Source organism: Varanus komodoensis, unplaced genomic scaffold, assembly GCF_004798865.1.
Source record: "Varanus komodoensis strain SLA01 unplaced genomic scaffold, ASM479886v1 scaffold9, whole genome shotgun sequence".
Taxonomy (NCBI): Eukaryota; Metazoa; Chordata; class Lepidosauria; order Squamata; family Varanidae; genus Varanus; species Varanus komodoensis.
Genome location: NW_025336598.1, coordinates 35049159 through 35072866, shown reverse-complemented (window position 1 = coordinate 35072866; position 23708 = coordinate 35049159). Strand labels below are relative to the sequence as shown.

Sequence of the window (23708 nt, the reverse complement as noted above, 5' to 3'; positions counted from 1 at the left end):
TTTGGGTCCCCTTGTATGTGTTTGGAGTAAGACACTGATTAACTTCTGATAGAACTTGTAACAAACTAGAAAGGGACTGAAAAGATAAACAAGAGCACATCTTAACCTACACTGACCTCACACAGGTATTAAAGTGTTACACACTATCCTGTCTCTTTTAGGGTTCATTTATCAGATCCTCTTCGGAAAGCCTAGTCCATTCTTGGTTTCCCAGTTCTCACAAATGCCAGCAACATATGTCTGGAAAAAAACTCTGCCAATCAAAATAAGGCAACAGACTGATACCATGGACAGGGGAAAAAAATAGGAAAAGGACTCTTTAACATATAGTAATGCTACAGTGAGAGCCAGCATGGTATAGTGACAGACTGAGGAAATGTCCAGTTTATCAAATTTTGCTTGATGCTGTACAGAGGTGGTAGTTCACAAATTTAGCTGTGAATTACTCAAATGTTATGAAAACAGAAAAAGAGAGATAATATCAAAACCAGTCCAGGTTACCATAACATTACAGGGAAAGCACATGCTACTGCAGTGGTCAAAGTATTCTAATTCTATGAGATTCACCTGTCACACTAAAATATTCTGATAATCAGATTACTCCTGATTTCAGAATTTTTTAGCTGTTGATGGCAGCCATTTTCCCCACTTCAGGTCAATGAGCTTAAAGAACAAACTGTAAAAGCAATAAATAAAATAGCTTTCTATGTATACAGATATAATGTAACCCTACTAGACAATGTATTCCAGTTAAGAAAATATCCTCAAGCTATGTTAGCTAATGTTTGAGCACTTTTAAAAAAATGATAAGCAAAACAGTCTGGCCTTGTTTATGAATAAGTATTGGATGTATTAGTGATACAGATGCATGAAAAAGTTATTTTGCTTCCATATTTGACCTGAATTTACCTGGTGTGTATATGTTTTATTATTTGCAGTTCACTTTTGTAGAATATTTGCTATGAGATGCCCAATAGTTTTTTTCCCTTAAATGTAGTGCCTCTTTAATGCATCTTAAAACATTCTTTTTGAATTACAGGAGCTCCAGTTTCAAAGGCTCACCAGAGAACTTGAGGTGGAAAGGCAAATTGTTGCCAGTCAATTAGAAAGGTGCAGGCTTGGAGCAGAATCACCGAGCATTGCAAGCACAAGGTATATTTCCTAGTGTTTGTCTTTAAAGATTGTCAACAAAGTATTTGTAATAAACCTTGATTTCATCACACTTTATGAATTCAGCAGTGATTCACTACTGATTTGATGCTTAGAAATAGCTCTTTGGAATTCATAGATTTAGCTCTATAGAACTTGTGGTTCCTTGATTCGTTGTGCACATACCTAGCACAAGGCAAAAGTACATTTGACTGCAGAGGACCATTGACTTATTAATAATGTTACACAGCCTGTGTGTATCTCCTGCTGATGCCATTGCTGCAGCCTTCTTAAATCTGAAATCAGCATAAGACTGAGGATGCGGTGAAGGCCTGTAAAAATGCATTTTATCAAAAAGCTTGTGCGTTTGTTTATTTCATTTTGTACTGCTCCCATAGCCCTTCAGGGCCCTCTGGGCAGTGTACAATCCAAAATGAATAAAACAGCCATAAAATTCATACAACAAAAGCATACAATAAAATACTGTAAAATTCCAATACCATCTAACAGACAACTACAACAGTCAGTAAAATCACCTCAGGCACAGCAAAGATAACAATCATTAAAATGTCTAAAATATAGTCATTCAACAGTTTTTAAAATGTCTGGTAAATAACATATTTGCTGGCTCCAGAAAGATAACAATGAGGATGCCAGACATACTTCTCTAGGGAGCATATTTCATTAATGGGGTTCAACCACTGAGAAGGCCCTTCTCCATTTTGCCAGCCCCCTCACATCTTTGGGTGGCTGCTCCCTGAGAAGGACCTCTGAAGCTGATCTTACTGATCAGATAGGAACATATGGAAGCAGGCCATTTAGGGCTTCATATGTCAAAACAAGCACTTTAAAATTGGGCCTCGGCCCCAACTGATGGTCAATGTAATTGGTGAAGAATTGGCATAATATGGATGTGCAAGCTATAGTATTAAAAAGATAGAGTAGAATTGAGAGAGACCTGAAAATACTCAATATACAGTATGATGCTACTTTGAAAATGAATTTTGAAGAATTATTTGTTGTAAGTAAGCAACTGGTGTCTACTGATTCAGGATCACACTTTTTAACAACTAAAATATTTGAATTGTTTTTATGGATAAATGATCCCTCAAAAACATAAATAGCTTAAAAATAATCATGTTTGTGCTTTCAGTTGTACAGATCAGTTTTACTTTATATTCCCTTTCATTCTCTTCAGTAGGTTAGCCATGTGCTGTATATATCATATTCAGTAGGAAAAGAAATATGGTCTATTAAGTCTAATTTGAAGATCAAACAAAATAAATGTCCAGCACCATTGAATCGTTCTCATCATCTGCCAGTATATGCATATTTTCAACGTGCCCTGCTTGTGAGCATCTGGCTTACCAGTGTTAGAATCACAGTACAGGGATAGATTGTCTTCTGGTTTGATCCAACGAGGCAGTTCTAATTTAGTTTTGTATATGGGACTATTATGTAAGTGTCCAGTTCATTCTGCAAGAGAAGAAATATCCTCTGTGTGCTGCCTGGATTCTACATGAGTAGGGAAAGGACAATTTTTGCTAAACTATTATATCAAGCTATTACTTTATGGTCATCGTATATTGTATAAATAAAGTTGAGAGCTAGGTTTACTCCTTCCCCCTTTCAAAACAACAGAACATTCATTGGAAAAGCTCCTTATTCGCCAAAGTAATCCAGCAAAGCATAATCAGCAAAGAAAGTCTCTGAGCATGCATAGAGCGGTTTGTTGAATCCAAACTAGAAACTATCTCCAAGAACCACATTTTTGATTACCCCTGGGCCCCCACCCCTCTAAGAGGGCCTTCTGGAGATGGGCCAGCCTCTTTGCTGTATGCTGCCCCTCTATTTTGCTAGCCCTTCTCTCACAAAACCATGTCATACAGGCAAGGACTGTACCAGGCTCATTTGGTTCCTTTTCCATGCCCCCTTTTGACAGTTGCAGACTGTGGCTATTCCCAGGGTCCACTGAACACCTGGAGAGGGCATCTTTGACATAAACCAACCCCCATGTCCTGTCACAAAAAGTGGACACCCCACTTCCCAAAGCTGCTCCTCCTTCCCCTCTGAAGAGGCCAAGTCTCTTGGCCTTAAAACATGCGCCAAGAACAACTTCCTCTTTGATTCCAAATCAATAATATTGATGAGGCATTTGCCAATAAGTATGAGAAGTAGTTTGAGCTAATTCTTGGCAGCAGCTTCGGGTTGCTTCAGGGACAGAAGATACAGATTTTTGAAGGGACATGCATTGCTTTTATTCGTTGAAAAGGATTCCTATGTATAGAAGGATTCCTATGCATATATACATCGGCTTTAGCTGGTAAGTTTGGTCCTGGCTTTAGGCAGGTCAGGCACAGAAAGGATTTTTTCATTTATAGTGCTAGTGCCAGTTCTAGGGAATGTTCTCTCCAGTTATTTTTGCTGCTCGCTTTATGCTGTTTTGATTGCAGGTTTTCTGAATTTCAATAATTATATGTTAACTGATTTATATAAACCACCTTAAGCAACATTTATGGGAAAGGACTGATATAATTGTGTTAAAAGCATTTTAAAATAATTATAGAATCAAAAGACCTAAAAGCGCTTGAAGGTTATTTGTGCCCTATAGGAGGCAAAAGACCATTTGAACCCTAGTATCTACTACGTATTGGTTTTACACCATCAAATCCACAGTCTCTAGGGATGTTTGAGAACATCCATAATGGTTTCAAATCAGTGGATCTTGAATCCGCTCTGCAGATTCTGCAGCAGAATGGCATTCTACTTGCTGGGTGGGCCTTTTTTAAAGGATTTTCAAAACCCTGTTGCACCAGGTAAACCTATTGGTGCTTCTTTAAAGTTACTTTACAATACCTAGCTCAGCAGTGGGCAACTTGTGGCCTTTGTGACCTAGAGCTTGCCCCAGCCATAGCCAGGATTGCCAATGATGAGGAATGATGGAACTTGAAGGCCTTAATGTTTGGAGGCCACAGGTTGTCCACCCCTGCATGCTGCAACCATGTCACTGGGACAGTCACATTAGAAACTGCAGTAGCAGTTGTCTTCTAGGCATGGCAAAGTAGTAGTTTTTCTGGAAGTCCAAACTCAATATTGCTTAACAGATCTTGTTTTAATTTGTGCTAGGTATCACAGTTGTTTGAACGCATTTCGAAGTTTGGCTTTTAAATATTGTAATGAGGGTTTTTATTGTTACTTGTATTTTACTGCATTTTTACTGCATTTTATGTGCTGTTGTAAGCCACTCAGAGTTTTAGGTATTGGGCAGAATAAAGTTAAATAAGTCAATAAACAAAGTTTATGTATATAAAAGAGTCACTCTACTTAGTTTGTAAAGCCTGTACTGATTAGAAGGGTATGTGGGGCCTACAAGGACTGAAGTGACTTTGCAACCTGTGACATTAAAAATATATTCTGCCTACTCCCAGTAGTAATTTGAAGCTAACTGTGACACCACAATGCAATCAAACCATGGCTTCTCATGGTATGCTTCATAAACTAAGCAAACAGCACTGCAAACCATCCTACAATCTTGTAAAACTTTGGCTGACTGATATGTAGAAACATGTCTTTGTATGTAAGTGTCCATACAGTTGCAGTGGTTGAGTTTAGTCTACCTCCTACAGAGCTGCCAGTGTTACTCAGTGCTTAGAGATTTAGCTGTTCGGTGCAGAAATACTTGTATTACTTCAATGAAGTCCATGTTTAAGTTATTTGTGATCAAAGATATATTCAGTGTAATGGTGTTGCATATTTCAGTTTTGCATTGTCTGGTATTTTTTTAAAATATCAAATGATAGTAACAATTGGTTTTCTGAGTGTGAATAGACATTCTAAACGGCATTTTATGCTACTGTTACACAAACAGTGTTTGCATCTATGTAGTTTACACAGGTTTTAAAAAGCATATTTAAGTTCAGTGAAGAACAGATGAATCCATTGTTGTTCACAAACTAGACTTAAAACATTGCTTCTGAAAAGGCTAATCTTAAGGCTCAATCATTTGCCTCATACCTTTGTTGCAGTCACTCAAGCCTCTAATTCTCTGCCACTGAGTTAAAGAAGTGCTGGCAAAGAAGCAATAGCTGTATCCAAGGGCTTGGCTATCTTACTATTCTTGGTCACCATCAGCAATAATCCTACTGAATTATTGTTAGATTTTTATTTGTATTATTAAATGCATGTCTGAGTAAATGTGATCGTAGAGCTAGATAACATGCTAAAACTTGGTTATAACTTGTGGTGTTTCGTATGCTCTCCACAAGGGATACTGACAGCCTTTTTCTCATACCTGCATCACTCACATATTCTGGCAATTCAGCAAGTGCCCAGGATCTGGCGTGTCAACAGCAGCTGACTCATTTGCAAGGACAATCAACAACTCATATCAGTCCGAATCTGGGCTGCTCTGGTGGCCAAAACCAAAGCAACCACCACCATATTTGCAAGTGCCAGGTGGGAATACTGTGGGGAAAGCTATGTAAGTGCAAGCTCTTTCCTCCAGAACTGGCCTCAGCAATGCTGTTAGCTCTAGTGCTGCTCCTGTCACCTGCTTTGCCATGTTGCCACAGCAGCACAGCTGTGCTGCATCCCGCTTGACCTTTCCTGCTTCTTGCCTTGCCTTGCCATTTGTATCCCACCTTGCTGTGTATCCTACCTTGTTGTATTGCTTCAGCAACACAAGTTTGTCTGCTAGCTGTGGTTCAGCTATTCATCTTGTGTGACACTTGCTGCATCCGGTTCCTGTTGTCTCCTGCATCTTGTCGTATATCCTGCTGTGCCATGTCCCCTACCATGCCATGTATCCTGCCTTACTGAATCTCCTGCCCTGTTGTCCTGTCCAAGGTACTTGCACCTGTTTGTTCCCCTGATTCTTAACCCTTGGGTCGTTCCTGACCATGTTCTTGTTCTGCCCTCATGCATTCTTCCAGTTCCTGACCTCAGCCTGTACCCTGACAATGATCTGGACTTTCTCTTAAATCTTACATTTTGGAGCCTGTCTCTCTTGAAGTTCTGTTGCCTTGGAACCTCTGGATGTAGTGCCATGTCTTATCTTGTCTCTAGCCACCCATATCCTGGCCCCAGACCCTGACAATATCTTCCCCTGCCTCTCACTCAGCAGGGGGTTATGGAGGAAATGAAAGCAGAGCAGAATTGTTGTCTTCCTTGAACCTCTACACAAGTGAGAAAGTCCCCCTCAAATCCCTCTATGAGTTTCAGAGGAATTGGCAGAGGGTTGCAATGAATGGAATAGAGACTATAAGCATGTTGATCAACTGTCACTTGTGAACCAATGCCTACTTTTCCTGCATCATCCTCATTTTGTAACCACACAGATATTTTTGCTCCCCCAAATTAATTAAATTAATAGCATAGGGACACTTGTGTTGGAAATGTTTCAGTTTGAACTAGAACATTTTCTGATGCACTAGAGCTGCCTTTCACTAACAGGTGCCCTCCATCTACTCTGAACCTAAATTTCCAGCATTCTTGACTATTTGTTGTGCTGGTTGAGGAGAGCTTGCTAAAGAGTAAACTAACTTAGTATGTTCATTTTACTTGTATTTAATAAACAACAACGCTAAAAGTATCCCAAGTTATCTTTTGTCCAAATACAGAGAAGTATTTGACCTGAAATATTCAAAGGTAAAATTAAAGCATGCTTGCTTAACTTTTTATTCTTGAGAGCAGGAAGAGCAATGAAAGTAATTTTGTCTCCCATTCCTCCTGCAGTAGTGGGAACCAAATGCTAGCTAGGAAGCCCAACCATTCTCCTTTAACCAGTATTCATTATTTATTTATTTATCCAACTGAGGGCTCTCCAAGAGGATTACATAAAATAACAGTATTTCATAAAATAACAATTATAAAAACAACCTACAATAAAACAGAATTACGCAGCTGAGGACAGATATCAATAAGTTAAAATGTATTAAAGGTATAAATAAAATCAGTTATTAAAATGTATGGAGAAGAGAATTGTTTTCACCTGGTGCTGAAAAGATTGTAAAGATGGTGCCAGGTGAACTACTTTTGGAAGGCCATTCAACATAAAAGTTCCATTTATAGTTCTTGTAACTTATACTCATCTACACAAACTTACCTAATCTTCTGAAGCTTTCTGAGCCAGTAGCCATCACCACATCTGCTGAATACAACAGGAAGTGACTGATCGTTTGCACATTATAAAGAGTTTGAAATAATATAGGTGGAGCAAGTTCTAATGAAGTGTTTACCCTGCCCCTTGGTCTCCTTGTGTTTACACAAATTGGTTTGTACCTGCACAGAATATTGTACAGAGCATTCTGGGGCGAAACAGTTCCACACACACATGCTACACTTACTCAGTGGTATAGCTTTGCTGCCTTTTCTCTGTTCCTTTTTGTCCGCCATAGCATTGTTAAAATATTTTATAGCTCTTTAAATTGCTCTTTGGAGCTTGCTGAACTTTTTTACTTTTTTCTTTGTGATTTTTCCTTTGTTGTATTCAGTCTGATTTTTCCATTTGTTATTTAATTTTCCCAGTGAATGTTTTGTTATGATGTGCCTAGAAGATTATACTCTTGAAGATGCTGTTCAGGAAGTTTACAGGTAGTACAGGGAAGCTTTCCCATACAGACAACCAGTCCCAGTGTTTACCTGAGAGAAGGCTATTTGGCCAATTCCTGCTCTCACTGTTAAGGCTTTGTGAAGCAGGCTGGGAGAAAAAGGTCATCTCATTTAAGAGCAATCCTGAGGGAGCAAGCTTTGAAGCCTGCCAATACAGCAACTCAAAATTGACCTTTCCATACTACTTCCTCATAGTTTGCTTGAGTCTGGCCCTTTCAATATCCTCAATAACATCAGAGTTCTACCTGTCTGGGCCCACTCTGTCCAAGTTAGAGCCTTTTGTCAAGTGGCTTCTTAGCTTCAGTCCAGGATGTTTGCCTTCTATGTCAGTATACGAGTGTGGTAGTTCTGTATGAGTCCAAAGCACCTTCAACTGCAGCACATGCTTTGGATGAGCCTCAGAAGCTGCAATCTAAGCAGGCCATTCCAACGTCACTCGGAGATGACCCTTAAAAAAAAAAAGACTTAAGTGATGCAGAAGGAGCCCAAATTGACTGGGGCTTTCAGAAGTTGGCTTCTGAAGGGGTGTGGGTGTGGAAGGGGTGCAAGGGGTGTGGAAAGAAAGAGCAAGCCCCAACTAAGTTGGGACAACTACTTCCTGTGCAGGTTGCTCCCTAATTGGGACTTGTAGAAACTAACTTTCGCAAAGCCTGCCTGATTCCTGTACAGCTCACGTTCTAATTGGAATGTGACTGGTGTTGAAAGTGGCAAAGAGAATCCCCGGCTTCTTTCAGAGCTGTAAGCAGAAAAAGCATGAGGATTCTTCCTTGTACCACCTGCTCTCACAGGGTGAAGCCCATGGAGGGTGTTTAATCTTCTGAAAGCTACATTGGGCCCCAGAGTCGGGGATGCCCTCCTCTGAATTCATCATGGTTTGGGCTTTTATAACAGCGGAACTGTAGTTTTTTGCAGATCTGCCTGATTCTTTGTCTGCCACAACAGGCTGTGCCACAGACAGCTTGTGTCATTGTGGAGGTTTATGAAGTGGAATTGAGCCACCAGCTTGTTGCTAGCTTGTTCATCTCTGTCCATCCACAGGAGTATGTAGCCATTCCACTCAAGTTGTGGTGATTCCTGTTTCTTTTTAAAAAGGATTTTCTTATTCCCAACTTTTGTTAGGTTTGACAAGCCATGTTCCTCTGGCACTATATATAGACTTGACACTAGGGGAAAGACAGGTGCAGCTTTTCGCCAGGTGACCCTCTCCCCTTTCTTGGTCTGATAACCCCACTCCTGCGCTAAATTATATGAGTCACAAAGAGGAGTGCTCATCTGTGTACCAACACAACTCCCCCTCCTCCTCACTTTGGATTCCCTGCTGATCTTTGGTCCTACTGTTGTGGCAGACTAGGGAATGAGTGGGAATGATAGGGCTACTCTTTGGTGCAAAGGAGAATTCCCACCAAAAATAGCGCAGCTCTAGAATGTTTCAAATGATGATCTGTACACTGGCAAGAGCCAGTGTGGTGTAGTGGTTAAGATCATGGGACTGGGACTCAGACGAACTGGGTTCTAGTCCCCACTCAGCCATGGAGCCAGTCACAGTCTCTCAGCCCAACCTACCTCACAGGGTTGTTGTTGCGGGCATAGGATGGAGGAGGAGAATGATGTAAGCTGCCTTGAGCCCTTTGTAGGAAAAAGGCAGGATATAAATCCATAAATAAATAAATAAATAAATAAATAGTGAGTAAGATGATTACATGAAAAGCTACAATTACAAACTATTCATTTTTTCTGAATTCAAGGCTGGGTCTCCCCATAAACTTCCCAAATTTTATTGGAAGGCTGGATTCATACACACAGGCTAGGTACTAAACCCATTTATGTCTTAGTAAGATGTTCTTAACTAATATTGGGAAAGAGTTGTCTTCATTTTAAATATACCAAATATGTTGCTTACAAATGGATTTACAAAGCCTTGGTTTTTTGAAGCCTCTAATTGTGCTTACTTTAAAACAGAAAATAAGTAAGTGTACAGTAAATAGTCAGCCAGTTCCAGCCAGTGAATGCTGAAGAAGTATCTCTCCAAAAGTGCAGTTTATTTGGAACAGTTCACTGAAGCAGAGCTCTAGAAGCAGCCATTTTTAATTACTTCTACTCATTGCCATTCTGTTCACAAACATTTTATGCCACAAGTCAATTTCCTCTGGGATGTAAAAATCCAAATTGTAATGGTCCCCACCAGCTGGAATTAAAAATGTATATCTAAATCTCCTGTAGAGCATTTACGCTTTAGGTAATTCACCCAGCATTCTTACTAAAGTGCAGTGTTCAGCTGGCTGCAACAATCTAATACTGTGGCCTTATGATGGAGATTTCAGTTTTCAGCTGTATAGCTTTGAAATATTAGGGTGGTTTATTTCTTTGTTATTTGTTACAGACCATTCCTGGTACACAATATAAATAAACGTGATGTTCTGTTTTACTGGTGAAGTATAGAACTTATCTAATAGGTCAGGGAAATATCACACTCAATAAACTGAGTATTTAAAAAGTTTCTATAACTGAATGCCCCAACAGTCTACATATGCATTGGCAGTAGCATTTTATCTGAGCAGTAAAAGCTCTGTGGGGCCATAGTAGGAAGAAAGCTGCCATCATGCATGTTAACTGAAAGCTTGAAGGAATGGCACAGAGTGCCACTATTCTTTGGTGTGTTGGGTCTAGGTGCACCATCAACTTGACTATTTTTGTCCTGCTGAATTGCATGCTTTAGTGCATTATTGGGAGGTAGACAGTGTTCCATCCCCAGATTTTCTTCTTCAACAAATCTATGAATAGCATGTTATATACTCCTGAAGTTTCAGCAGGAACTGCATAAATGTTTAGGGTGAATTCTCAGGAACTGTGCATTACCTGAATGCACTTTGGATCAGCAGATGTTGCTTGTGTGGATTTTGACTGTAGTTCAGAGTTGTTTTGATGCATATTTCTGATAAATTAGATCTTATATTTTGATTCCATGGAAGAAGGTGGAGGTTAATGGGTGGAAGGTTGAGGGAAAGCAGAAATAGGGATTCTCATCTATGCAAATATTTCAGTATTAATAACAAACAAGTAACTGTTTTGGGAACACCACATTCAGATGCTCTGCTAGGCAATCAATAGTCCTGAAAGACATAAAAGTCTCCTGACCCATAGGTAGCTGTAAGTACAAAGTCTGGGGTTTCTGGGTAAACCTTGAAGGCATAGAAAAGTACTGTCAGCACAACAGACTTTCGTTTAATAACAGAAGTGGGTAGAAATAGATCGCTTATATCCCCTACCTTTTTCTAAACCTTTTAATATGGTACAATCTAATAAAAGGTCCAAACACAACAACAGCTTCCATAAGATGTAGCATTGGACAGCAATTTAGACAGCTTCTAAAGGGGATTAGACAGATTCATGGAGGAGAAGGCTGTCATTGACTGTTAGTCCTGACAGCTATATACTCCCTCTAGTAGCAGACAGTGGGATCATTTTATTCATTATGTTGTTAGCAACTCCTGGCAAAACAGTGAAAAGCAGCTAAGTCCGTGCAACAAAATGTTGCAGTATATCTCTGGTGTAAGAGTGTTGCCTAACCTTATTTCTGGAGCCGAGAAAAACAAAAATTAACATCAAAGATAGGTTTCCAACTCTGTGTGCAGTTGTTGCCTTTTAGTTTTTGAACATTTAAAAATTCAACCAGTCTGCATGCGAATCAATGAGCTATAATGCTTCTGCTTTTGATTTAGTGCTGGAAAGGAGATCAGAGGGCAATTTAAGTTAAAAAGCATGGGCAATTTTAAACTAGGAATCAAGAGGCACTTCAGCCTCCCCTCTGATCTCCAGTATTAACACCAGCTACATTGTAGACCTGTTGAAAGCCATTCTCTTCACCTTTTCCTAACTTGCAAGAAGATATAATAGCAAATTACACTGCAATGTTATAAATTATTCTCTCAGCCCAACCTATAGCATGGGCACAAAAACAATGCATAAGCCTGCAGAATGGTTGCAAGCTACTCTCTCAGCTTCAGTCCAACCTACAATAGGAGTCTTAATACCTCTAGATAACATCTGCATGGTTATCATTAAAAATAAAAAAAAATGAGATCCTGACTTGCAACATTCAATGTGAATCATACTGCGGAGCTGCCATAATCCATTCTCCCCATATACCATTACCTCCAAGCCTGCAGCATGAGTACAATTAACTTTATTTGCTCTGGAGTTCAAGCAGGAAGGTTTCTCTTTGCTGCTACTTCTTGAAGCTGCTACCTTTTGGTGGGCTTGTTATACTGGCAACTAGTTCCAGATACATCAAGACTGGATTTTTTCATTGATTTCTATGAGCAGTTTTCACATCTGTCTTCCTGAAATAAACTGGAAATGGTCTATCAAGACAGTTGGGGTTCTCAGTATTATTTATATCTCATTGTCCTCTTTGGACATCACAACAATCCATAGACGTGTGTTAGTGCTCATAATAAGCCAGCAGAGAATTAGATACTCCCCTCTTCTGCCTCCAGGAGGGGACACTGCAGGGAGGAATGAGTATCCTCATTTGGCTCACTGGGACTTTCCAATTAACTCCCCCACCCACCCCCGCAAGTTGCAAGAGCCAGCTTTCTTTACCCCTGAAGGAACAGGCATGAGCTACCTCTTCAAGGTGTCCTTTATGGCACTTTGGAGGAGCTGCTTGTGCTTGCTCTTCACCACATTTTTGCATCCATGAATAGGCTCAGAAATCTTTTTCCTGAGTTGTCCCCATTGCAGTTTGACCCTTTCCTGAGCTCAGAGAGGCTGGGAACAAAGGGGAACAATTGCTCCTGATACTGAACAAAGGAACAAAACTGTAAAAGAGATAGAACCTGCTGAGAAGGGGATGCTGCCTGCAAAAAACAGGCTCTTCTTGGCAAAGCTCCTTTGCTTTCACCTTCACAATGCAGTCATTGAAAGGGAGGAGTGGGGAGGGATTTCCAGCCCTTCTGCATGGATTGGAATGTGCACATGAGCAGGAGGTACACACCTAGATACTGTCCAGGTGAGACTTAGGTTGATCCCATCATACTTCAGGAATGAGTCCTGTTTGCATAGGGACAACTCGGGGGGGGGGGGAATACACCCTTTCACAGGTGCAAAAAATCAGTTAAAAGTATCAGGTAACCACATGTCCTTCCAGGGTGCCACAGGGCACTTCGCAGGGTCAACTCATCCCAGCTCTAATGGTGAATGTGGGCTCTTTAGCTAGCTTTCACAATCTTCCCCCACTCAAAAAAGAATAAGAAAAAAAACCTGGTTTAAAGGGGTAAAATGTAATTGCAAACTAAAATCAGCGAACACTCAGGGCAGGGAGAGGCAGCAGCTTTTGCTAGCCATCCACAGTTGTTGATTTGTCACTTTGTGAGTGGCTGGCAATGGCAGTCACCCAGCAAAAGCAAAGGATGTGGGAAAAGTAGTAAAGGATTTTTGCCACTTTCACTGGGTGGTTCACTGGCTGTTGGGGCACACACACTGGGGAAGTCACGTTGTCCAGTCTTGGATGACACAGCAAGCCACCATGAGTGACAGCGCCCGCCCCCCCAGAAAAGCAGTCTTGGTGGAGCAGTCCCTTATTCACACATAACTTGTGTATAATTACAATCCAGGGTGGGTTGTTGTATCATCTGAAGCCAGTCTTTTGTCTCTTTTTTCCATCTTTCAATAGTGCTCTTGATGGACGAACAAGGAGGAGAGAAGTTCAACAGTTGCTAATGAGCTTGGGCAGGTGGAACTCTTATACCCCTCCTGCTTGAGGTATCCTGTGGGCTGGTGCCTTGGTATTGTGTGAGCGGAGTGCTGGACTGGATGAACCATTGGTTTCATACAGCATGACTTTTCTTACGGTTTTATGTTATGTTCTTATAAAATGTAGCAATAGGCAACAGAGAAAAAGAGACAGCTATAACTGTGTTCGCCTACTATTTTTTTCCTTATCCTTTCTGCACTCCTTACCTTCTCTCTTACCTAGCCTCGCTTGCCAGTCACTGGCCTATTGAATCATTCATTGGGGTTTACCTACCGCTTCCAGGACAGGCGATTCCATCCCTCTTACCTGCTTTTCTGTTTGGAGTGAGTCAGTGCTTCATGATTACTGAGCATACTTCATCGTTAATGAACTGTATTTGCGTCCTTCCTCTTCCGCAGTAGTTTTAAAGGGATTTTTTTTGGTGGAGCAGGTGCACTTATGTAAACCTGCTGATAACCTCCCTATTTTGGCTACATAACAATGACACTTCCTCCTGAGCATTGCAAATAGAGGGAATTATATCAATTTATGTTCTTATTCTGCAGGAATAATAAACATAATTTCCTATCCATTGAGTAAACTAGATACCATGTAAGTGATTACTAAGGTATTTTTGAAGAATGGTGCCTATACACCCTTTGGATATTTTCTTTTTAAAGAAGATCTATTAAAATATTTCTGTAGATTTTAGAAGTAATTGCTTGTGTCTTTGGTGTTAAAAAGTACATGTTTGGCTAAGAAGTGTTGTTCATTTGCTAAAACTTAATGAGGTGTTCTTTATTATATGTCCTTTTCCTGCCATCATCCCAACCCCCAAGCTAGCTGTTATAATCTATCTAAATGTATTTTAGCACACATATCCCATTTATTTTATCTTCATTAAGTGGCTGTTGCATTATTACATTTTTATATGAATTACATAAGCTATATTTTCCATCTGTGTGCTTTATGTGGCAGAGGAAGAAAGGGGCAGCTATTAGACTACAAAATAAGTCTGAATTTCAAGGAAAGGCATGTAACATGCTGCCCAGCCAAGTTTACTCCACAGTATTCATCTTCCAATGGCAGATCAGAACCCAGAAGTTAATTGTGTCCAAAGCATTAAAAGACAAAAAGAAAGAAGCAGTTCTTCTTTGTGATCGCTGTGCATCACACATATGGGCATCACAAAGATGGGCTTTGTGCCTACACAGAGCCTGTTGTCAATGAAGCTTCTACAATGAAGTATTCGATTAGAGGGAGCCCTTCCCCCTCCTGTTCCAGTGAGTGAGAGAGAGGCGGCCACCCCAGTTCCTTTTCGACCATCACAATGCCTGGATTGGGAAGTGCTTCTCTCCTCACTTCAGTATCTAGTATTCATTTTTTCCTTCATTCTTCCTAACTTTCTTCCATGTTCCTTTCTTCCTCTTTTGTGAACTCACTCGCTCCTTAGCTACAAAACAAAATTAAAAATATAACTTTCTACCTACTTTCTGTCTCCGCTCCTTGCATCCTCACCAAGTTGCCCTTGCCCTTGTTCTCTCCTGCCTTTCCATCTACTGTGTTGGTGACCTGCGCTCGCTGCAAACTCCCTCCGTTCAGTGGCCACTCCCTCTGCCTCCTCTGCCTGCACAAGGGGCATATTGTGGAAGCCTGTTGATGTTGACAGGCCTTCACAAAGCGGATCTGGAGTCACCTGACCCACTGTCTGAAACCCAAATCTCGAAAAAGGCTCTTCAGGTCCTGATCTCCTTCCAATCCTCTTTGCACAGATAGCATGTCCAAATAGCAACAAACAACATCAACAAACAGGGAGGAACTCATTCCATCCCACTGATGAATCTGGGATTGGTGTATTGACAGGGACATAACCATCATGGCCATCCATGTGGTAGGCAAGAGCAGCGCCCTGGTAGATGCCCTCAGGCATGCACAGGTGGCAGTCGAACACAGCTACTTCCCACAATCTCTGTGACACATAGGCACACCTTCAGTAGTTCTATTTGCCATGGCTGACAACATGCCATGCCTGAATTTCTGCCCCCAGGAGGAACAAGGGTAGGACAAGGGACCAGCTCTCAGGAGAGGCTCTTTCAGTGGTTCCAGATTTCCCTCTCCCTAACCCCTGATCACAGGGGTGCTCACACAGATCAGGAAAGACAGCACAGACTGCATTCTCATCACCCAATGGTGGCACCCATGGTTTGGCCAACTGCTCTAGTTCTGCCACAGGAACTTCCTCTGACTCTTGTACACCCAGGTCTTGATCTTGCAAGACTGGGGCCAAGTCATCCATCCAACATTGGGACCCTACACCTGATGTCATGGTGAATCATGTGATAGAGCCCATGGCAAGGACAGTGCCCCAGGAAGTCAGGTCCAGCCTTGACATGGCACTCAAACCATCCACGAGGAGGTCAAACCTGGCAAAATGGATTGCCTTCACCATCTTCACATGCCAAGAGAACCTAGTTCCACAACGTCCCACTATCAAGCACATCCTCGCTTTCCTGCCGATGTTCTTTCAAAAACTGAAAGCTTCTTCCATCAAGGTATACCTGGCATCCATCTCTTCCATCCATCCACCAATTGAAGTAGCATCAGTGTTCAACATGTCTCTCATCCCACTTCTTCCTGCAGGATCTCCAGAACCTCACCCTCACCATCCAGCCATTCATGCCAACATGAAGCCTCTCATTCATGCTACAGGCCCTCACCAAAAAGCCTTTCAGGCCACTGGCCATGATCAGCCTCTGCTTCCTTTAATGGAGGGTTGCCTTCCTAGTGGCTGTTAGGTTGGCCAGACACACCAGTGAGCTGTGCGCCCTCTGGATAGACTCCCTATACCTCACCTTCCACAGAGACAAGGCCATGCTCTGCCCAAATCCAACCTTTCTCCCCAAGATAATGTCAGCCTTCCACCTCAACCAGGACATCGTCCAGCTAGCCTTCTTTGCTGCTTCTACTAGCCAGATTGAATCTACCCTCCACTTGCTAGACAGCTGAAGGGCCCTTGCTTTCTATTGTTCCAGTACAGAATCATTCTGCTGTTTGACAAGACTCTTTGTTATGGTAGAATAAATAAACTCTCCATTCAACAACTGGCAAACTGGGTCATGAGCACCATCTCCCTGACATATAAGATGACTGGCCTTCAGCTCACAGCTCTGCCAAACTGTGAGCACTGGCCACATCCACAGCCCTGCAAGAAGTCTGTAGGGGTTGGACAAGGTCAGTGTACACCCATCCCTCAGTCCTGGGACCCATGTTGGTCTCCACAGTACTGAGGGGATGGGTGGGAGCCTCTACCACAGTCTCCTGGAACAGGAAGGGAAAGGCCTCCTACCCAGTAGAGTGCTTAGCTATAGAAGCTTCCCAACAGCAGGCTCTGCTTAGGCTCAAAGCTCATGTGTGAATGCACAGATGGTCATTCAAAGAATGACAGTTGCAGATAAGTGACCTGCCTTTTCAGAATGAAGGTTGAAGGAATCCTCTGTCTACAGATGTTGAAAATTACTGCTCTACACCAACAGCAAATAAGTTAATAAAGTGCTCTAGCCACATGATTCTGAGGGCCTTTCAGGACCAATGTGGTAATTTGTCTGAAATTAAGAGGACAGTTTTAATTTTTCAGAACAGTTTTTGTGGTATAACCACTACAAATTATATCAAAATATTTAATAGAAGGTCATGCTTCTTACAGTTAATAGCACCCATCTGGAGAGTAGGTGTTGATGAGTTTAGAACAGAGCTTCTCAGGTTTATTTTTATTTATTTTTAAACTGAACATTTTCACATTACAGAATAGATAGTACTGTATTTCCAGTTCATATTAAAAACACTGCAAAATCTCAATAATGGCAGTGCTATTCTTTTTTTGCTATCTAGCACAAGTACGTAGGAATGGAGCAGAGGGTAAATAGGGGTCTTAGGAGATACTCTGATTTCTAGGTGATAAAAACCCTTTTGGGAAAACTGTTCTATGAATAACCCAATACTAATAATATAGCATACAATTCAGTACTTCATTGGCTGGTCACGCCTGTGATTGACCGAAACTGCATCTTCTGGATCAGTCAATAAGGGTACAATCCTGTGTATGCTTAGACAAAAAAAGTCTTGCAACTCCCTGCATTCCCATGCAGAATTGCTGACTGGGGAATGCTGGAAGTTGTACTTTTTTCTGTGTAAATATGCATACTATTGCATCCCAAATGCACCAGAGTGTAGATGCTTATTCTCGATGCTTCTCGTAGGCAGGTTTTCTGCAGGTTCAGGTTTGCTAAGCTTAGAGACCTGGCCTGGAGGCTCTTTAGAGGGATATAAGATAGAAAAGTGATATCGAATTTCTTCTAAAATTGATATGTCACTTGTATACTGCCTCCTTATGTGGAAGTGACATCAGTCCATCTGCACAAAAAGTGAAAAATATTAAGTGACGTAAAGCAAAGAAATGTTGATGTCCACTTTTGGCTGGTTGTCTTTTTCCACCAGCATTCTGGCTAGGTCTTGTGAGTCACAGCTGTATGCCTCTCCCTCACCCTCATTGTTGGAAATGAATGATCTTACCTGAAGTCTTAAAATGTGTATTTTCTCACATGTGCACTTTTCATCACTCTCCAATGAATGTCAGTTATCCCTTCCTAGGACAGCTACTGTGATTGAATTCAGCAGTGGCCCTCCTCCCCAGCACACACCCCTACACACTGCATATACGACCTGTTCCTTCTCTCATTTCCCCCTTTGTTCTTATTTGCGCATGCACCTACTACCTTCTAAGTTCTCTGTCGCTAGGAAAGGAAATCCAGAAAAGCGAAGAGATGGCAGTTACTGGGTTCATACAGCACAATATGTCATACCCAGTAGCCAGGATTTCTCATGGTTCCTGCTATCCACTCAGAGTAAATCACAAAACTGGCAGGACGCTGAGTCTTCTCAGAACCCCCCTCCCCGCAAACCCCCCACTTGTAATCCTATTTAAATACGGGAGAATTGAGGAAGTGCCATATTAAACATTTTTACACTTTCTTTTTGGGGGCATCCTTGTGCCTCCGTGTTATCCCCACCTGGGGTCATATGAATATTAAAAAAACACTTCAGTATTCTGCTGCAAAGGGTGCACACCCACCCACTTAAAAATAGTTAACAATAGTTAGCAGTAGGCTACAAAGTTGCAATGTAGTATGTACTCTTTATCTATGCAAAATACAGAGTTTACATGCCTAACTTCAGCTTTATGGCCCACTGCTTAATGGCTTTATCAGAATTTCTTTTTTTAAAGGCCCAAGTTTTAGAAGTAAACTTTGCTGCAGAATTTGGTGGGGGGGGGGGTCATGTGGCCCTGAACTATCTTCTTTTGCCCAAGTGTGGATAATACAGAGATTCCTCTTCTAAAAATCAAACTGCTTCCATTGCTCATGGGACATCTTGGATACTGCAGGAACACAGAGAATGGGAGGAGAAGGCAGAGAACCTCTGCTGCACTTCATCCTCTGTCAGGCAAAGAGAAATTTTAATCACAGTGTATCATTGGCATTTCCACAGGGCTTCCTATTTGTGCATGTACAAATATGTTGTGTGAACCCAGCCAGTGTTAGGGTATCAGAGCTTGAGGCAAATGACACAAGGAAGAAGAATGGCCTTCGTATGTGCTGGGAGCATTCCCCCTCCACCCACCATTCCTTATGGGTACCTGGAATCTTCAAAAACTACCTCTTTTTCTAAATTTGATATGTACCTGATCTGTGGTAATTTGTTTAGCACCAGTGGCTATGCTTGAAAGATAAAATGAGATTAAAGGCCTCAGCTAATTTGAAGTTTTTTCAGTGCATGTAATTAAGCTATTCTACAGATGCCACATTTCATTTAGAAGACATATTACAAGTATACAACATTCTTTTTCAGAAATAGTTAACTCTGCACAGAAAAAAAACTGAGCTACCATGGCGGAGGGAAGAATTGATTTATGAACTTAATGAGACTTGAAAAATCTTACATGTAGGGTTTTTTTTATTAGTATTTCCTTATTTTTCTGTGCCTGTGTGTGTGTGTTCAGTTTCAGAGATTGTAAAAAATACAGTTATTCAGGTTAAAAACATCATTTGGAGCTTTCTGCCTTTATTTTTTAAGAAGCTGGTATTTTCAAAAGTTTGATAGGAACCCATTAATCTAAATATAAAGAGGCTAACTGGCATTCCATGTCAGAGAAAGTTTTACCACATGAAGAAGATTGGTAACTCTCCCCCAGAAAGAGAAGTAAGAACACATGTAGTTTTGAGGAGCTGCTGCTGCTGCTCCCTCCTCCCCCTCCTCTTGTTGTTGTGCTTTCTGTATAATGTGCAAAGTGAGAAGTGAAGGGCAGAATGGGAGCCCTGGGCAGAGTGACCTTGGTGGGTCTGTTCTTACACAGTTGGGTTCTTTTATGCTCACCAGGCAATGGCGATATCAGTAGCAGCACTCCAGTGGTAGTGGAAAGAGTCCATTTAATTCCTGACTGTGCCCTAGAGTGCCTGATAGAATGTCTGAAGCACTGAGGGAAATTAAAATTCTGGCTCTCAAACATCATCTGCTCTGGGGGCTTAGCAAGAGTCAGCACTTGTGGACCTACTGGGGCAGTGGGGGCCCAGGAGCTGCACTATGATACCAGGTACTGATGTTGGGCCTGGTTGAACTTCTCCCTTGCAGTAAAATCCATGTATTCCCGATACAGTAAAAAGTTAAACATCATATTTCATGGGAGATATACCCACAAAATGACTAAACAAGGTTTCTACATTCTCATCTGAAAAAGCATATTATGGTAGATTACTGAATATATTCCTTTCTGGTCAGCAGTTTATTTATTTATTTATTTATTAAAACATTTTTATGCCGCCCCATTCGCCGAAGCCTCGGGGCGGCTCACAACATTAAATTAAAATACAAACATTAAGTTATAACATTAAGTTAAAATGTTTGTAAGATGCAAACATTAAGTTAAAATATAAAAAATAACAATATAAAATCAGTCGCCCTGGCCAGATAAAATCCAATAATATTAACAATTAAAATGACGCTTAAATAAAAAGGTCTTCGCCTGGCGCTGAAAAATAACGACGGCGCCAGGCGGACCTCTCTGGGGAGCGCATTCCATAGATTAGGCGTCACCGCAGAGAAATCCCTCCTCCGAGTACCCACCCTCCTGATTTCTTTCACGGAGGGTTCCCGGAGAAGGGCCTCTCCCGCAGATCTCAAGGGGCGGGCGGGCATATATGGATGTAAGCGCTCCTTCAGGTAACCAGGCCCCAAGCCGTTTAGGGCTTTATAGGTCATCACCAACACCTTGAATTGGGCCCGGACTTCAATGGGAAGCCAGTGAAGCTGACGGAGAACTGGAGTCATGTGAACATAATGCCCAGTCCCCGTCAGCAGCCTGGCAGCTTTATTTTGAACCAGTTGAAGTATCCGGACCATCTTCAAGGGTAGCCCCATGTAGAGCGCGTTGCAGAAGTCAAGGCGGGAAGTCACCAGCGCATGTGTCACTGTCACCAGACAGTCATACTCCAGGTAGGGACGCAGCTGATGAATCAGCCGAAGCTGAAGGAAAGCGCTCCTCGCCACTGCTGTCACCTGAGCTTCCAGTGAAAGCTCCAGGTCAAGGAGCACTCCCTTGTCCCTAAGAAGGAATGGAACCCCATTCAGGACTAGGTTCAATTCACCCTCTCCGAAGCCCGATCTGCCAACCAACAGGACCTCCGTCTTGTCTGGATTGAGCTTCAGTTTATTGGCCCTCATCCAGCCCATTACCTTGGCCAGGCACCGGTTCAGCACAGCCACTGCCTCACCTGGATTGGTGGAAAACGAGAGGTAGAGCTGGGTATCATCAGCGTACTGATGATTCCGCAGCCCACACCTCTTGCTGACCTCTCCCAGCGGTTTCATGTAGATGTTGAACAGCAGAGGGGACAAAATGGACCCCTGCGGAACTCCATGGCATAACTGCCATGGTGCAGAGCCATAGTCCCCCAGCACCACCTTCTGGAACCGGCCATTGAGATAGGAGCGGAACCACTGCAAAGCAGTGCCTCCAACCCCCAATCCTGCTAGCCTATCCAGAAGGACACCATGGTCAATGGTATCGAAAGCCGCTGAGAGGTCCAGGAGAACCAACAGGGACGCACTCCCCCTGTCCTTCCCCCTGCACAGGTCATCGTACAGGGCGACCAAGGCAGATTCAGTACCGTACCCGGGTCTGAAGCCAGACTGAAATGGGTCCAGATAATCAGTTTCATCCAAGAGTGCTTGGAGTTGTATATAGAGAGTCATGCCCACAGAATTTTAGAAATGAGATTTTAGAGCAGCTTTCCCTAAGCTGGCACCTTAATTAATTAAAATGCCTTTTCCCATGCCAGTGCTGCAGTCAAGTAGGTGGTCCCCACAAGTACATTTCACTTCAAAAATTGTATCTTTAATGGCTGAACACCAAAAGTGTCCAGTTGTTCCTGCAAACAATAAATTATTTGTTTATACTCCCCCAACACAGAGTATAAATGACAAGACACCTGGAAGCTTAAGACAGGTAGCTTAATGCTTTGATTGTTAGATTGAGAAACAGCTCCATACACCACCATAATGTTCAGCTTTATGGAACTATAACATGAAAAATATGTAAGATACATGTATTGTGTACAGTTCTGATTATTTCACAACTCTATTGAGACTAGACTATAAAAAGTGCCAAAAGTGGTTGAATTTGTTTTGGAAGCAGCTAAAAAGCATTTTACAAAAAGCCAAAATGTTGAAGCTTTGGGCAAAAATATGATAGAGAAGGGATAGACAGGATATTTGTTTAATTAGGAATGGTACTGCAAGATGTGATAATGGTTGCTAACCTATGTCTTTAAAGCAGGTCTAAATTCACATAGAATTGCTGCTGTTAGGGTTATTAACCATGATAACTCAATGGAACTTTTGCAGATAGAGGCTGTATGATGAGGAACAGAGGATGGATACCACCTTCATTCTCTGCTTCTAAGATTCCTTATTTCCTTTTGTCATTCCATTGTGAAAAGTAGAAAGTTGGATAAGGCAAATTTCCCTTGTTTAATCTAGTGAAGCCATTTTAAGCACTGATTTTCAGAATCTTCCTGAATTCCCTAAAGGGACAGCATTCCAGCAAACCTAAATCAAACCATGTACGCACAGGTGTTGCCACAACCTGTCTGCAAATTTAATGCAACAAATAATTCTTGAGGACAGAATTTCAAATTTCTAATATTCTAACACTATTTCTTCAGACACCAAGTACCATGATTAAATTAAAAAGAAAAAACCCTGCCCTCCTTGCAGTGGGGAAAAAAGCACAGGCTGAGGGAAAGAGGCACATCAAGGAAAAGAAAAAGGTGACGTTTCCAAATGATGAGACAGTATGTTGCTAACATCCTCTAAGAGGATTCTTTCATAGAGTATTTGATCACTTTTGGTCTAACCAGTCATTTCAGCAGAGCACATTTATGGAATTGTCACTGAAATAGATGAGAATGAATGATCGTGGCACCTTCAATAGATCAATAACAGCTATAGATATGACCTTTCATTATGACCTATTCAGTCAGTTTTGATGGCCTTAACTAATATCTGAAAGAGGTATTGAGATAGTTAGTTGGTTGAGATGAATTCCAGCTAAAGCCTACATATCAACTAAATCTGTGGTAGTTCAGGGTTAAACTTGCTAATACATTAAACAGATGATCATTTCTCCTGTAGTTTATTTTATTATAAAAAAAAAAGCTGCCAGGGAATCAGGACTATAGTCTATAGGGGAGAGTTTTAACCTTTTCTCCCATGCTTAGAATCTCTTTCCTGACTCTGCTAATTTCCCCTGGAGGTAGCATTTGTTGAAATGGCATTTTCAGAGCAAGCAGCAGTTGCGGGGTGGGAGGATTACTGATTGGGTCAGCATGGTTCTCAGCTGTCATATATACTGAGCGGCTGCTAATGCTAAGCAGAAGCCCATGAGAGACAATCATGTATCCCCACCACCACCACAACAGGTGCTGAGACATGCACGCACACGTGCATGAAGTTGGCTCACACTCCAAAGGCCTCCAAGCCTTTTTACTGAGCAGTGGATCTACTCAGTGGTTCTAAAGTAGAACATAACTCTTGCAGCCTGGCCAGTGCTAGTTTCCTGCAGTTTCATTGTGGCCTGAGTTACCTGGATATTCATGAAGTACAG

General features: G+C 41.7%; 1 protein-coding gene across 6 annotated transcripts in view; it reads left to right on the top strand.

The window, feature by feature from the left end:
• Positions 1–23708, top strand: part of PKP4 (plakophilin 4) — a 125819-nt gene that overhangs the window by 46355 nt on the left and 55756 nt on the right. For all 6 annotated transcript variants that reach the window (XM_044417629.1, XM_044417630.1, XM_044417626.1 and 3 more), the window contains exon 3: positions 1040–1152. In XM_044417629.1, the coding sequence (XP_044273564.1) occupies positions 1040–1152 (113 nt within the window). The remainder of the gene's footprint in view (positions 1–1039; positions 1153–23708) is intronic.